At 42.5% G+C, this 16,952-nt stretch overlaps 1 protein-coding gene across 5 annotated transcripts in view; it reads right to left on the bottom strand.

Annotated features, from left to right (window-relative positions):
• Positions 1-1,558: 1,558 nt before the first annotated feature.
• esrrga (estrogen-related receptor gamma a) overlaps positions 1,559-16,952 on the bottom strand; it is a 131,673-nt gene continuing 116,279 nt past the window's right edge. For all 5 annotated transcript variants that reach the window (XM_018754844.1, XM_018754593.1, XM_018754756.1 and 2 more), the window contains exons 6-7: positions 5,126-5,395; positions 1,559-1,986 (exon numbers count right to left, since the gene is read on the bottom strand). In XM_018754844.1, the coding sequence (XP_018610360.1) occupies positions 1,742-1,986; positions 5,126-5,395 (515 nt within the window). In that variant the 3' untranslated portion in view covers positions 1,559-1,741. The remainder of the gene's footprint in view (positions 1,987-5,125; positions 5,396-16,952) is intronic.

Below are 16,952 nucleotides of genomic sequence, written 5' to 3'. Positions count from 1 at the left end.
TCTACCCTGGAGTCTAAAAAAGCATACCACACTAGAACTGGAATCACCACGAAAAGTACACAGCAACATTTTTTAAAGTAACCGAAGAAGGGAAAGGGAAAGGAAAACAACAGAAAAGGTTTTATAAAAGCACAGCAAGAGTGGAACATTTTAAAGCTGAACTACATTTTTTTTCTTTTTTTATTTCAGTCCAATAAATTGCCTTAGGTTAGATTTATAATCTGTTATTTTACAATATACAATGCTTCTGAAGGTTCTGAAAGTATGCGAAGAGCTTACTAATATTGATATATTTGCTATGGAACGTGATGTACATAAAACTCTTCTCAGTACCGTTTTCCTTTCATCTGCAGCTAGTCAGCATTCTTACATCACATTTTTACTCTATTACTGTTGGTTCTTAATTTTGAAGATGCCAAAAACCATGAATTATACATTCCATTAGTGTTGCCGCTACCAGCGTTGTCTTTCATAAGCAGCAGTTAATTTATTGCCATAAGATCATGTGATGTTTTTTTTCCCCATTTCTTTTTTTTTTTTTTTTTTTTTTTTTTTTTTACAAAATGGTATTCAGTGAAATTTCAGGTATAGGACCTAACTAAACAATACAAAAGTAAGTTTTGTACAATGCATGTAATTTAATAATAGATGGCAAATACAGAGGAAAGAGTTGAAGCATGTTGCTGAAAAAATAGCATCCTTGACTAAGACTGGCACAAACACAAATTGCATATATTTTAATATGCATCTTCCTTTTAAAACACTATTGCTCAATTAAAGTTCCCAGAAAGTTGGCAAAAGCAGTTCTTTTTTTTTTTTTACAAAAGAAACATAGTTATGAAAAAAATAATTTAACAACCATCTTCAGTTTCATATTTTTATATGTTTTATACACACTATCCTTCATTGCTTCTTTAGCCACATCCAACAAAAAGCATCAAAGAAAAGAAAAACAATAAATTAGTGTTTTGATTTTTCAGTGCAGTGTCTCTCATATATTGCATGAACGACTAAAGCTTCAACTATTCCCTGAACATATTAGAATAAAACTGGAAAAGAAGCATATAATTATTTGGAAGACCTGAAAGAAAACATTTAGGGAAGCGAATGGCTGATCCAGGTGGAAAATGCATTAAGGGACTGTTTTTGTAGGCCTCAGCTTACCCAATGCGAACTGCTGCTTTGAAATTGAACACTGTGCTCCATCAGGGCAGCAGGGAGTGACCACATGTGTCCATCCCTGTGTTGATGGGGACGTTACGGCCTGTGACATTAGTTTGTTGGCATCCATCGAATGGATCTCCTTCCTTTGGCAGGGCTGGGCTCTTCCTCACCTTTTCTTCGGGATTCTTTGTGAAAAAACAAAATCAGTTTTGACAGCAAAAACACAAAAAAAAAAAAAAAGCTTCAGAAACTCAGAAGCTCAAGTTAAAAGCTGGTTCAGTCACTGCTAAGTCTTATCAGTGCAGTCTTTTTCTTCATTTCACATTTTTGTCAATAATCACAATTTATCGTAGTTAATATATATTATTGTCATCGATAGTTACGAATACTGCTGCGCCTGCTGTCGTTATGTTGTTATTTATTACAGTTGAAAGACGAGGTCCCGCTGTTGGTGAAAGAGAGTCTGTATCTTCTTGGTGGAGGTGGTGGAGGAAGCCGTGGGGGCCAAAGACCTCCGGTCGATCTCTTGGGAAAAGGAGACACGGTGGGTGGAGGAGGTGGGGCTGGGAGCTTGGAGTCACACCTTAGCCTCTAGCAGCTCCAGGAAGAGTTTGTGCATGGGCACCTTGCCGTCCTGCTTGATGCTGTAGAAGTGCTGCACGGCCTTAGTGGCGGTCTGTCGGAGCAGGGGCAGGGTCATCAGTAGCTTGCCAGCCCGCCGCGGGTCCTCGGCGTGCTGCCCGGCTTCGTAGTCCTGCAGGGCCTCGTGCAGCACGTCCTGGAGCTTCTGCACTGCCTCCACATCCTCTATGTGCATGGAGTCTGTCCACAACGGGAAAATCGCACGACAGGTCATTAGCACAAGAACAAGTCATATGGTACAACAATTTCTTTTCAGCCAGTGATGTCACAATGCAAACAGTAGAAACATTACGGAAGGCATTTAATTCCTTAGTAAGTTACTTACTGTGATTGACAAACAGTATATGTGGGGATAACATATTCATACAGAGTATGTATTCACAGTAAAATTAGGACTGCGGGGAAGAGATTTTCATGCTACAAGAGCAAGGCTGACCAGCAGCACTGAGACACAACCGCCATGAAAGACTAAAGGAATAAGAGTTTGATCGAAACGCAACTACTGCTTTTATTTGCTCATTGAAGTGAAGAGAGGTCATACTGGCAAAGTAAGGTACATGTCTCTCCTGAGCAGCGGGAGGCAAAGTATCAGTGAAAGCTCCCTGAGCTAATGTCACAGAATACATGATATTGGTGGATATTCTTCATTTGCGCACATACTCAGTTCATTCATGGCTAACACTGTGTGCAGTCCTGCGCAAACACCAGAGCTATTCTCTGTTTGCTTCTGCATCAGCGCAGGAGCACTGAGCTACCGCTTGCCAATATTTATCATCTGCGGACTGTTAATGGTTCGGGAGTCCCTCCGGGGCCTAGGAACGAAAGACACGGGCGAAGAGTGAAGGGACGAAAGCTAATGTCACAAAGGTGTTTATCAGCTAGACTTTTTTTTGACCGAAATACCCAGAAAGCTCCTCTTTGTGCTGCAGCTATGGGGCTCGCCATTGTCGTGTATAACGAAAATGCAGAAGGTACGCAAAAGGTCACTTGTTCTTTAGCCATAATGTGAGTATTCACACCACAGTGAAGCAGACAGTCACAGTAGTTCCAGGTGTATTCCACTGAAATGAATGAAGACGAACAAAACCACTGCACTCAGGCTGAAGTTTCCTCAGTAGTGATGTGTATGTTGCTTTAAGGTATAGTTCGATATTCTAGCCTTTTGGTGTCTGGGGCCTGCACTCCCATCTGGAATTCAGACAGTGAGGTCTTCCTTATTCATCAGTCACACAAGCTTTGGGCACCAGAAAAAAAGTGACCTGTGATCCGACAGAAATCCCTGAGAGAAACTGCTTACCCACACCTTTCCGTGAAGGATGCAGAGCCAGCGTGGCTATCAATCTAGCTATCACTACTGGAAGTACACTTGGACACCTAAGGATCCTGGCAAAGATATATTTCACTGTCTTTCCTCAAGAATTGGATTTCCTCTCTGTTGCGGAGAATGGATGCCACGTAATGGCAAATTTCTTTCATTGAAATGAGTCATGATGACTGCTGACGCACCCAATCATTGCCTTTGAAACAGAGAGCATGGGGCCTATTGGAGGGACTACGTTCAATCAGACTTCCCTGACAAGGAAGGGACAAAAATCTTTGCGCCTCGTCAAATGGATTAAGTTGGACAGAAAATTACCTGCTAATTCGCAAATAGATATTATATCCCATGGAAAGGGACTTGACTTTAAATAGTTTTGTTAATTAAAATGTCAGAAAACATTGCATATAATGTAATGCATGCATAAGGAAGATCTAGTGAATGTAAGGCAGGAATTAGTATGCATGCTATGGGTTCCCTGCCAACGATATCGTGTGGAGATCAATGAAATAAGGGCTAAGACAATAAATTAATCTATCTGTCAATTAGTATGCATACAATCTATCTGTTAAACAGATGTCATTTGATGCTATATATGTATAGTCATAGAGCATGTGCACTGCATATGTACATGTATGTTTGTTACAATGTTATCTAATGTATGTTTGTTGTATTTTCCATTTTCCAATATGACATATGAATATATGATATTAAATTCATAATTTATACACTAAACTGAACACTACAAGGCCTACAGTACTTTGTTTTTCGGTATATCTTAAATGAGCCAGTTAGTATAAATTAGGTACAATTACTTTCCCTGAAAGACATTGGGTGGGATTTAGAAGATTACTTAAGGACACTGCCCCTCGAATGCTATTTTTATTTTTTCTTGGTGTTTGAGTCTAAAATTTGTCCCTAGGCTCTCAGTACTTTGACAGTTGAACCCAGAGCACTTTCTCACACCTGCAGCAGTCTTGGATCTGAGTGTCTTATTTTCCTGCCCACCACAGATTGTGGGGAGAATACAGGCTGGTGGCTGTGTGCTGAAACAAGACAGAAGCTTTGAGGCTTTGGGTACTGATGCCATAAATTCTGTTTTGATTTGCTTTTACCACTACTGCTCAAACTTTAATGCTCATACATACTTAACTATAAGCAATGCCATTTTAATTAGCTTCAAATGCATCTTGAAAGAAACTCATGCATCTGTTCATAGAAATGTTAAACTTTGTTTAAACTATTCCTATACCATTTGTCCAGTGCAAGCATAGCGGCAGTAGTCCCAGGCTGATAGTTGCAAAATGATTTCTTAAAAAAGAGCTCTTTTAAAAAGTCGACCGCATTTTTAGGGGTGCACTTTGGGCAGAAGGGCCCAAACAGTATGCCATCCTCCGCGAGCAGGCAGGAGCAATCTGCTTTTTCATTTTTCAGCCTGGCTGAGCTCAGCCTGAGATTGATCGTCACATATGGCCCCAGAAAACAAACTGTCAATACCTTGAGCGTGGTAGAATTTGAACAAATAGCCGCTCGCCCATTCAAGCCACTGACTGCGTCCCATTTAACAGATTTTATTGACAGTTTCCTTCTTGTAATTAAAGGGAAAACTACTGGCCAGCAACCAAGATAAAGTTCAAAGATGGGGTCACAACAAAAGGAGATACGGGGCCACAGCATGGCTGTCGATGGCGGACAACATCACAGCTTGATATTGACGCCCAGGTGCCTAATGATCGCCACCTTATTAAAGAGGGATCTGAGGTGAACTTTATGCAAATGCTGAGAGGGCCCACAATAATGCTTTTGGGAAATGCAGATAAAGGTTTTTGATGGGAGGGGGCTTTAGAGGAGCTTTTGCATGTGTAAGTTATCTCTCTGTAGCGCCAAGTGGATGGGCTGTGTGTCAGTCCACTGACAGGTGTGCCTTATGAAAAGTCATCCGGCAACAAGAAGGTGCCACGACAAGGAAAACTGTTCCGGCAGTCATGCTAACGTACCCACCTGAATTAGCAAGCGCAATAGCTTTGAGGGTGACAAACTCTTCCTTCTCCAGTTTCATACTCTTGTATTTCTTGACCAGCTGCAGGATGGCATTGTTGAGGTCCAGCAGGCCAGCGAGCTTAGACTGATCTTCGTCCATGATGTAGTCTTCGGCGTACACGAGCTTGTCCTCAAAGGACAGCGAGCGGTACACAACTCGTAAAATTAATATCTCCATCCATGCACTCTGCAATAAACTCATCTGGTCTGCCAGTGAAAGTGTGGAAAAGCCTGGGGGGGAGACAGACAAATGGTTAAGGAGATAGGATTACACTTAAGTTGCAGCAAGAAATATTTATTTCAAATTATGAACAGATAAACTGAGAGGATAAGTTAGCTGTATTATAACGTTAACAGCATCTAAGGGCCATGTGATTTAGCCCCTGTGTGCCCCAAACTCAAGTCCACACCCAGACCGCATTTCGTGAATAATTCATAAAACAGTCGTGCATAATTTCTATCTTTGACTGAGCTTTGCATCTTGCCAGACAAGAGCAGTTGCAGCTGGATTTGCACATGCCTACTTCCGAGATCCATTGTGCAATCGTGGCAAGTCTTTTTGGATGATAGCGGATCTTTCCACATCCAGCGTTGTCACTCGCAATGTTACTCAGGGCTCCCCTCACTCCCAGAGAGAGGGGCCCGGGGGCATCCGCAGGGAGGGAGCTTCCTTATCTCAGTCCGCACGCCGCTCCGATCAATGCTCCCCGCCACAACAGCCCACAGACTAATTGCTAACCTCAACTCCCACTCCTCCTCCATTCCAATGGAGACTTTATTTGGGGCAGTCTGGGGAGGGGGGGAGGGAAGGAGGGAGGGAATGTTGTGCCTATGAGAAAATTTGAGACATTCATATGCGTTTGCATCTGCCTGTTTTTGCTAAGATATTCTTTATATTTCACATTGAAAATCTCATTATTGTAACCTGTCTTGCAATACCATTTGGGCTCACTTACTAGTAAACTCTGCATTTAAAAATGACAACGCTGAGAAGTTAATTGTCTCAACATCAACTCTTTCCTAAACAACATCTATGTGAAAGAAAAGGCAAGGTTCCAGTGAACAGAATGAGCAGATTTTCCTCAACTGTCACGGAGTCTCTCGGTACCCAGGCAGAACAGGGCAACGCAGCACATCGTCAACACTGGGACATCAGCGTGAGACACTTGCGAGCGGTCTCGTGTTTCCAATGGCGTCCGCATTCTCCTTTTCATTGCCTCACTTGTTAGCAGTCTCGGCCTTGAGCATGGCACAGGAATTGCTTTCAGCGACGGCAAGTGGCACAGTCCTCCCGGTGGAGGGGGGAGGTATAGGAGGTATTTAATAACATCTGCTGTGGTGGAGACGCATCTTGGACAGGCCACAGCGTGGAACTGCTTCATTTTTATCTCTCCCTGACTTGATCACTGATGGCAAGGAGCTCATTATGTATAAGTTTGGGGCTATTGTTTATAACAACTGCTAATTTATTATCCCAAACTGTTAACATCTCTGATCTCATTAGGAGCAGTCTAACAGCGCTGAGCAGTTGGTGCTTTTCCTGGCCTGCTGGTGGGACTCCGTGGAATGCCAGTTGGCAGGTCCATCCACCACTACTTAATAAAATCATCAAAAGGGATTAGTCAAGAATTTCTTAAGGGGGTCTTTAATGCAGGGCTGCTGCGTCCTCGTGAAAAAGGGGTGCGGCGATGAGACTTGGCATGGCTAAAAATAAGGGCCATGAGGAGAAGGTCCAAGCAGGTACCTCTCGCAGAGCGGGGCAGGAGGCAGGGGCTGAGAGTGTCTGCAGCCTTCCGAGATTTAAATCTTCTATCAGTCAAAATATGGGGAGATCTTAACGGAGGGCATCGTAAGAATGGGACAATATTTAATATGCAATAAGCCGTCCAGCTGCTACTGTGTTTGAAAGGTGTTTATTGGATCATGGTTTTTAGTATTTGATGACGGATAAATAGGACAGAAGCTAAAAGCAAATCGTTCAAGAGTAGTAATACAAGAAAGTAACACAAGAGTAAAAATACAACAGGAAAGGCAATAGGAAAGAAAATCAATGCCCGGGTGAAAGAATAGCGGTAGGAACGGGTGGATGAGGGAGACAAAGGGAGCAGAGATGGGAGAGGAATGGTGGCAGAACTGGCCGGGGGAGAGTGGGTGGAGTGGCAGATGGACGGAGCTCATTGCCTGGAGCACCTTCCTGTGACAGCCCCATCCCACCCCACCCCCTCCCTCTCTTACCCCAGACACCGCTGTTAGTAAATAATTAGATTTACACATTCCCCAATCTCCACACATCTCTCCTCCGAATAATTAAAAGTGGGATGATTAGTTTATTGAGTGGAAGGAGGAACTTTTTTTTATTGAGGTCCATCAACGATTTTATCAGGGGCCGGGCGCTTTTACGGTTGTCATGCGAGCGCAGGCATCCAATTTTTCTTATCTTCCTGATTAATACAAATGCTGTTCCGGGACGCATTAATTAACAGATACAAATCTACGTTCTCATGGACGGATCGATACGGAGAAGAAAAGGGGCATCAATGTGAATTTACTGCTGATGATGGAAAACGCTCACTATTGACAGTTACGTGGGGGAACTTTAAAGTTGCGCTACGTCCCCTTTTCATCCCTGTTATATCATTTTTAGCAAAGATCCAGTTATTTTAGTGTAATTATACCAATCTTCCCTCCGCACCTTCTTACCAGATCTAAGGAATGAAATAAGACAGACAAACAATTACAATGAACCCTGTATTTACTCCGATACGTCGGTGAATTACATGAATTACATTTAGATTAATACCTTTAACACTGTTTTCTCTATCTTTGCCTCGTATTATGTGGCTTTTATTCAACAGTAAATCAATTCAAAATATAAAATGACAAAATATCCTCACATGGGACACAAAGTTTATCATCACTTACTCTGGAATGATTTCTGTATCTCAATAGGTAGTAATTTTGCCGCAGACTTCTTTTCATATCATCTGCTGCTGTTATCATATCCCATGTGATATCTGCGGCAGACTCCCATTCCCATTCCACATTATGTCAGGGCCAAAGATGAGGAGTCCTGTGGTCTCTACGTTGTCTCCAGCAGAGACATCACGAACATCAACACTTGCGAAGAACATTTTGCCACCTCCATATTTTCCCCTGTCTTCTTGCCCCTTTTATCAATCAACACAGGCACTTTGCAGTCAGCGCACAGAAAGTACTATGTAAGGAATACAGGACATGATAGGACAGCATATCTGATGGCTTGGTCTTAAAAAAAGCTCCACTTTGGTTTCAAAAGCAATAAATGTTGGTCTCCCTCTCAACGTACTGACAGAAAGAGGCTGCGATGCAGCCATGTGGAGTTAACCCCTACCGGGCAGGACTGCTCACCGCCAGGCCTCCGAGCACCAGTCTGCCACACACCCCACACCGTGATGCACAAATTCGTTCTGACTGCACGTTTACAGCAGCCCATCCTGAGCTCCTCGCCACCATGTTACCCCCCTTCACCCTACCTCGGGGTGGTCTTCACCTCGGATACAGTACTTTCTCAGCCTCGCCTGCTCTTGCCAACTGCAGCCTTTTTCTACCCATTTTTACACCTCCAGTTACTCATGCGCACCAGTCTTTATTTCACACACTGCCTGGTTTCCTTTTTTGTTCCCACAGAATTCTGTAAGGTCACTATGGTGCTTACTTTTAATGGACATTTCTGACTTTTAAGTACTGTTCTGCTGTTCAGATTTCAGTGTCATTATTTCAGGAAAATGGAAATTTCTAATAAAAATCAGCAAGTACTTTGTCTTATAGTTTATCTCGCCATCATATAATTTATAATTTCTATGCTATAGAAACGAATGCCGTTCATTGAATTTCATGCTAAGAACTTTTTGCACTAAAATTTTCACTGGAAAAAAATGACAGGTTAATTAACAGATTACTAAAAAAAACAAGCAAAAAAGTAGAAATTTTAAAAATTAAAAAAAGAAATAATTAAAAGCTGTTCTAATTATGCATCATACAGAGACATATGCTTAACCGTGAAACTCAAGTCCTTGGCAAGCCCTTGTAAAGCTGGCCAGAATGAATGGAGATCTGTAATAAGAAAGGGTTGTGAAGGTGAGAGCCCAGCCATGTGGAAAGGGGAAGTAAAAGGGCACAGAGGTGCTGGACGGGCATGTGGAGAGATGGCCTATAAGCATATTCTACTTCCTTGTATCGGTGGAACAAAAGACAAACTTTAGACAATGGCTCTGTTGTGTAGGTTCTGAATAAGCCATACTCCATTTTTACCATGTTATCTCACTTCACACTAAAGAAGAGTGAAAATGGAAATTATAGACCGGTGTACGGTTGTTTGCTGTGTTGCTTTTGACAAATGGCTCACGCATTGCATTAGAAGTATTTATTGACCTACGTGTTAAACAATTTTCAATCGAGGTGCTAGTATCTTTGGTCAGGTTCAACTCATCTGCATACGCATCTCAAATGTAGCAAAAACTTCTAGAAATGTCTGCCATATTATCATTTATTTTCTTTGGATGTGTGTTGAAAGGTAGCCTATTCCTTTTTTAGTTATCTTTGTGACGGGTACCTTATTTACCAAATGTTCCTTAATTTGTTTCTATTTCAGAGGAATTAACAGGATCTGTGTCTCCCGAACAAAAGTCAAGAGGGATTTCCAACAGAAGCAATAATAAAAAGAGCAATTTTAAAAAACAAGTGGAAGGTGACAAGGACTACAGGATGCTTTCTGAAACGAGTGTTCTCTCCTTTATAGTCATGTGGAGATTAAATGCAAGACACACTGTAAAGTAATACAAAGGGCTGAAACCACAGCATCAAGAAATCAGAAGGACAAATGATGACATACTACGGAGCCACTGATCTGAGATATTGAAAATGGTAAAGCACTGAACTGAATATAACCATCGCGCTGTTAGCTTTAGAAAAAAGAATGAATTTTGTGATTCTTAACCTGACAAAAGACACAAAATTCAATTTGTCATTGAAGAAAAGCAATAACTCACTGCGCGAGGAATGTGGAGAAAGACGGCCGATTGGCAAGAGATTCTAACTCTCTATTTAACTAACGCAAACTGGGGGCTCACGAAACTCTTCCTTCCTTCAATTTGGTAAAGGACGGACCGCTCCTTCTTTACTGTGAACTTGTCCGCATGGGGTCGCACCGGTCAGAAGATCCTTGCCAGCCGGGGAGCTTACTAACCGTCTAGTGTAATACTGTCCTTGCTCGGTTCTTTATGTGACCAGGGACGAAGTACAAAATTTGTTGCGGAGGAGAGTACCGACAAAAAGAATAATAATAAAAAAAAAATACGAAAAAAGAACCACTGCAGCAATGCTGTGTTTACATTACTTCCCCTGGCTCTCTCCCTCCTCGGGGAGCAGGACAGGTTGGGTGATGACAAGCGCCAACAAACAGACTGAGCGTGCACCTCTGCTTTTATCGCCACCTCACTTTCATCTCTGACAGACCAATGGTGGCAAAATCACAGCCTCAGATCTCGGTTGCCACCAGCTGGGGGGTGGAGGTGGGAGAACGCATTAACACTGTCGTGGTCATACACATCCTTTTAGGACAGTGGTTAGCAACTAGGCAAATATTCACCTGTCAGTGGACAGTGTCACGGTGGCATCTCATACCACAAAACTTATGACTGTTAAAAAATGTGCTTTTTTTTTAAAACACTGCATCTAACCTGAGACTGGGAAATGATAAAATTTAACTGGAGAATAAAGATTGACCACATAACACTAACCAACTATATATCTAAATTGGAATGACCAGTTTGTGCGGTACGGCTAGACTGATCACAGTAAGTTTAAAAAAAAAAAAAAAAAATGCTGGCAGTACAATTATCTCCTACTTCATCAAACCTTGAGAGAGAGGTTCCAGGAATGTGAACGGTATTTGCTTTATATATTTGTTTTACAAACCACCATTTTTCTTGCTGGATCTCTTCGCTTGCCCCAGGGAAAATGGATGCGGCATCGTCGACTAATCACAAAGTCTGAGGGAGCTGCCTGATTCTAATGCACCTAATTAGCAATCGGCAGACTCTTAATTGCATACATTAGGGATGATTCGTAGTGGAGATTAATTCTAAATATACCCAGGCAGCTGGTTAAGATGCCATGGATTACTGTATGGACTGTACTTTTCCACTTAATTAGATATCAAAATGAAGTGGCAACAAGCATCCCGACTTAGCGGTGGATGGGGGCTGGTCTTTGGGGCCCGGTCCCTGCGCTGCAGTAAAGTGACCGGCCGAGAGATGCACAGATGGGGTGGCATTAAAAGCATTGCCGGGAAGCCATTTTAAATAATAAAATATCAATATTTACATTTTAATTGCTCCTGCGATCCCTGGGGCCCCTTTGTCATTTTCGCTATTGTCATCTCAGTGTGGGGCTCCCAAATTGTCTTTCACGCTGGTGAACGGAAAAAGCCTGACAATGACTCGAGCCTTGTTCGGAACTGGAAAGTATCATCGACCAGGGCCTCAAGTTGCCTCATCTACACGGAAATTACAACATCTCTAAATGTAGCACAGTGGGCGCACAGTGACCACGTGATTTTTGGAAAAGTCTATTTTTAGTTTACAACTTGTAAGTTTCTGCTGTCATAACGCAACTAGCTGGTTATATAATAATAACTATAAACTACACATATCAGTGCAACTTAATAAAGCAAACATTAAGTCCAAACTAACATTTTATGAACAATTAAAGAAAACACTAATCACATCACTACTGGTAATTTTCTAAAATTAAAAAAGAAAGTTTTTAAAATATTCAGCTAAAGAAAATACACACATACATTGTCAGAACCGCTTGTCCCATACAGGGTCACGGGGAACCGGAGCCAACCCGGCAACACAGGGCGTAAGGCCGGAGGGGGAGGGGACACACCCAGGATGGGACGCCAGTCCGTCGCAAGGCACCCCCAAGCGGGACTCGAACCCCAGATCCACTGGAGAGCAGGACTGTGGTCCAACCCACTGCGCCACCGCACCCCCGTGCAGCTAAAGAAAATAGTGAATTTTCAAAAGATTAAGAAATGTTAACAGCGTAGCTGAGCTGTCACTCAGAGTACGGTTCTACCCATTTTTTTTTTTTTTTTTTAACATTTTGCCAGCCTTCTTCTCATTTATTAACTATTGCTGTTATTCTATTAAATTCTGATAACTTATGTAAACTGACCATGCAAAAGCAAAGTTAATAAACCATGAGCACTTAGAGGAAAATCCTAGTGAACTACTGTAGTGAAAACAGGGGGGAAAAGGACATCAATTAATATTGATATACCGAATTACATAATACTGTAAATATCGACATTATCGCCTGACATGCATCCACTTGTTCACACTCCCAGTACGCATGTGTTACTTTCCCTCTTTACAAAGTCAGTTTGCGCTACTACTAACCTAAGCCCACGTTCAAAAGTGAGAACAAACAAGACAAACTGGATGACAACACAATTCTACAGCAGTGCCAAGAGCTGGCTCTGAAAACGTCACGTCTACAGCGAGAATTAAATTAAGAAAAGTTTTTTCCCCTTCCTTTCCTCTTCTCCTAGGTTTCATTCTCCATTTTTTTTTCTGCTGACATGAGCAAGAATGACACCGTTTTTTTGCAGAATTCCTATTAGGGGAATTAGCGTTGTGTACACAGAGCTCAGGAGCTTACCCACGCCAGCAACAGCCTCTTTTGATGTGCACCGCCCCCATGGGGCTGTCTCTTTCAACAGCCAGAAGTTGCCAGCTATTCCACAGAGGGCCACCAAGCAGGCTCAGTAAAAGAGGCTGTAATTCTTCTGCAAGAACGACAGCTTTAGGGTTGTATTAGCACTTGGCTGTTAATTCATTACCTTCTGCTTTGGGCAGACGGTATTCATTCGCAGCAGTCAAAAGCTACATATTGGAGGCCATTTAATCTGTACGCATCACAACAGCATATTGTTAAAGGGAAGAGACCTTATGTAAAACTGACCTCAGAGCAGAATGTTTTCGAAGGCTGTTTCGGGTAGAAAATCCTTCCTTCAGGTGAAGATATCAAAGTGTTCGCGTGATTATCGTCGATAGCCGATCGCCGAACGAAACAGCAGCGCTCATTTTAATGAGTCTACGAATTCAAATTCGGCCGTACATTGTGAATTCAGTTTTTTTCACAAGATTAGTATTATCGTGTCATAGTTTATTACTGTCACATGCAGGCATCCGAGCTGACGAATACTGCGAAATCCAGGAAAATGAGGGAAGATGCCAGTGTTCTGTACAACAAACATTCCGTGAGCGTGGTGCTACTTTAATGGAAAGAGAACAAGGCCCTCTTTTAGCATGCCTTAATGCTTTCAAGACAAGACATTACCCCATTCCACAGCAATGAGCACCTTTTAATTTCTGAAAAAGCCACGGCTGAAAATCTTAATTAATTGTTCCATACTGCTTCAGGGTCATTATGCAATGTAATAAAGGCCGTGTAATTATGAAATTTTACAGCCATTACTGGGGCTGATGGCTCGTATTTCATCATCAGGCGGGCCCACCGGCTTCCCGGCCACGCGCCTCCCTTTGATGGACTGCACACAGACCTATCAGGCCCAAACAATAACCCGGCCAGGCAGCTGTAATAGCTACCCACAGATGAGGCAACAGATAAAGATAAACTATAAATCCAGGCCACAAATGCCACCGCAGTGTGTGGGGTAGGTTGCAGGGGTAAGGGGTGGGGGCTGCTGTGGAAATAAGGACTAGAGAGTAAATAGTATTTGGTGTGTACAATGTGTGTAATGTGTGTGTCGTAGCGGGACCTCGTTGGGTGGATGCACGTCGCTTTCCAAAAACATTGCGAGACTGATGCTGCAACTCATTTTAAACAACGTAATGCAAATTACCAGCGGACAAAACAGAGACTGAAATGTGTGATACTGCACACATAGTAACAGGGAAGAGATAGAAAGTTTTATCTATGGAGCAATATCCAGATAGAAGATCTCAACTTATTACACGATAGGACCCGACTAAACAACAAGACGGTGGAGGCTTCGAAGCTCTGAAACGATTTGAAATGCATTTTATAACCACTGCAACATAAGTTCAGGAGCACAACAGAAAGAGAGAAGATGAGGAAAGAGGAAAAAGGAGGAGAGATGAAAACAAAACAGAAGGATACCAGGCAAGGGCTGGAAAACAGTACGTATAGACAGGAGAACCCCGTCCACACTGATGAAGTCCATTTCACTGAATCAGAATTTGAATTTGAATGAAAGACAGGGGAGACACCGTAGGAGCAAGGGTCCAGGACCTGGCCATTGTGACGAGACATGTCCTCGAGAACGACATCGTACAGTACCTCCGGCAATTAAAAGGAGCTTAACCGCATTAAATTTGGCCTTTCAGACCATTTTGTTGACCGGCTTAGGCCTTTGTGAGCCAATGAATAAGGAGAAAGAGAAGTAAAAATGGCCAGTGTCAAGGAATACAAAGAGAAAAGGAAGAAGCTCAAAAACCTGTGGCTCTGTGTATCTTTTTAGGATTTGAATGTTATACCAATTAAAACTAACAATCGTCACAAATTTTGGTTATACTTCACTTGCAGATCACAAAGAACACTTATGCAGAAATATGTTCACATAATCCGCTTTGCTCCTCAGGAGTTGCGCAATAAGTGCTTTCGAATCTATGTAACTCTGAGATGTAATGCAATGTATCGTATATGTACGATTCTACATTATGTATGCATTATGATATTTTACAACCTCATAAAATACAGCTGGAGACCGTACAAGCAGTGTATACTTATGCCTTGTGCAGTGCCTTTAAATATCTGCTTGCACTCAAATAAAATACATTGGAAATGGTAAATTAAAAAACGTAAACAAAAATGATTCGGTAAAAGCTGAAAAACGCTTTTAAATAATCGAAATGGGTTCAGCGAGACACTCGTCTTACCTTCAGAAAGACAGATAGTCACAAGAATGTTATTAAATGACTCTGGTAGGTCTAAAGAATGAAGCTGAGCCAAAATACGTCCAATCTTTTTATTCATAAGCAACATACTGAGTACATCAGAGTGCGGCCGTGTTGTGCCCAATCGTCAGTGATAATTTACATTATGATTAGGCCGGTTTCTAGGCCCTGTGCAACCAAACGCATTTCTGCCTCCTTTGTTGGGGATCTCTGTTTAACCCGCAGACTTGCCTGCGTCCCGTGCCGCAAACACTGTTATAATTCCTCAGGGCAACAATCTGACAGCTCAAATCCAATCCCATTTCCCTGCCTGCTTGTTCCCTGATGGAAAGGATGCCCCCACTGAACTGTTATTTTGGGGGCCGGTGGGGGTTGGGGAATGGCCATTCCGGGCTTGTCTGTGAACTTTGCATGAACCGCCAGAAATAATGTAATGTGATGACAGGCTGGTTATACCTTCCACTAAATTTGCTGTCTGGAATGAGTCGAAATAGAGTTTGGTTTGTGTAATTACATCCATCTATCTTTATATTCCAGCAGCATATCGCAAATTGAAAATACTAAAAATTGACTGTTCATTCTGATATTTAATGATTGCCGAAGACACACCAATGATTTATCGGTTACTTACCGATGTGACACATTTGCATCTTATTAGATGGAGATTACTAGGCCTTCAAATTGCGGGATGCGGCTCGCTACTGTCTGATGGATTGATTTGATTTGCAAATGTAATCAAACTAATAAGAGGGAAAAAATGAGCGATAATGCCTTGTTTTTTCAACTGGCAATCACCACGATGACTGCCCCACCCCCAGCCCTTGTCCCAGCTGATATGGCCTGATGTTGTGGTCAAAGCAGGTGTTGGCTTATGACTGTCCAGACAAACAAGGCGCATGTTGGGCTGTGAACTCAACAGCTGACGGCACAGGGGCCACATCCACTTCCGGACTTTACAAAAATGAACAAGCGCCTTGTTAAGTGAGATTAATAAGGATGTGTTGGAGTAAGTAAGGGCGGGGGGGCATTGGCTGTCTGTTGTGAAAACAAACCCAGGTGCTAAACCACAGCAGGACAAGCCTAAAGAAACCAAGATTTATATCCCTCGCACGTCCTGCTGGGGATAGGAAACGCTATCAAAGGGGGTCACGCTTACTCAATCTCTGAGACGAGGCCTAACTGAACAGCGGACGTTGATCTTACAAGTGCTACTTAGCATGTTAGCAAGTCATCCAGTTATGGAACAGAACAGATGGAGTAAAAAGTGTCCAAAACTATATCAGTTTGGCCTTCCCTCAAGTGTCAGCACGATCGCTCTGTAGAATGAGCGTGCTGTAGAAAAGCAGGGTGAGCGTTTTGCAGCCCACACTAGAGTTATAGAAGCCCCAAAAGTCTCCTTTGGGATTTAAAAGAGAATGGCAAGCCTCTGGGGCTACGAGTTTACTCAGAGAGAATACTCAGTTTCAGTCTCTGCTCTCGGTAGTACTCTTCATCAGAGCACTTGTCTCGATCCTCCCCAGTAACCATTACCCGTATGCATAAATTGGTAAATCACTGAAACTAATCTAGTGTACAAACTTGACTTTGTAAGTCACTTTAGAGAAGCGTCAGCTAAACGAACAAATAGTAATTAAGCAATGATGCTCCAGACACATTACAGCGGAATTGCACAGAGAGTTTCGTGTTGGGATTATAATGAGGTGGGCCACGTGTTAAGGGTACAGGCCCTTGATGTATCATCTCTCAGCTGTGCAGGCTCGATGACTGCAGTGCGTTTGTTGCGAGACTGGAGCACCTGT

Source organism: Scleropages formosus, chromosome 15 (assembly GCF_900964775.1).
Source record: "Scleropages formosus chromosome 15, fSclFor1.1, whole genome shotgun sequence".
Lineage (NCBI taxonomy): Eukaryota > Metazoa > Chordata > Actinopteri > Osteoglossiformes > Osteoglossidae > Scleropages > Scleropages formosus.
This window is presented reverse-complemented; position numbering and strand designations above follow the sequence as displayed.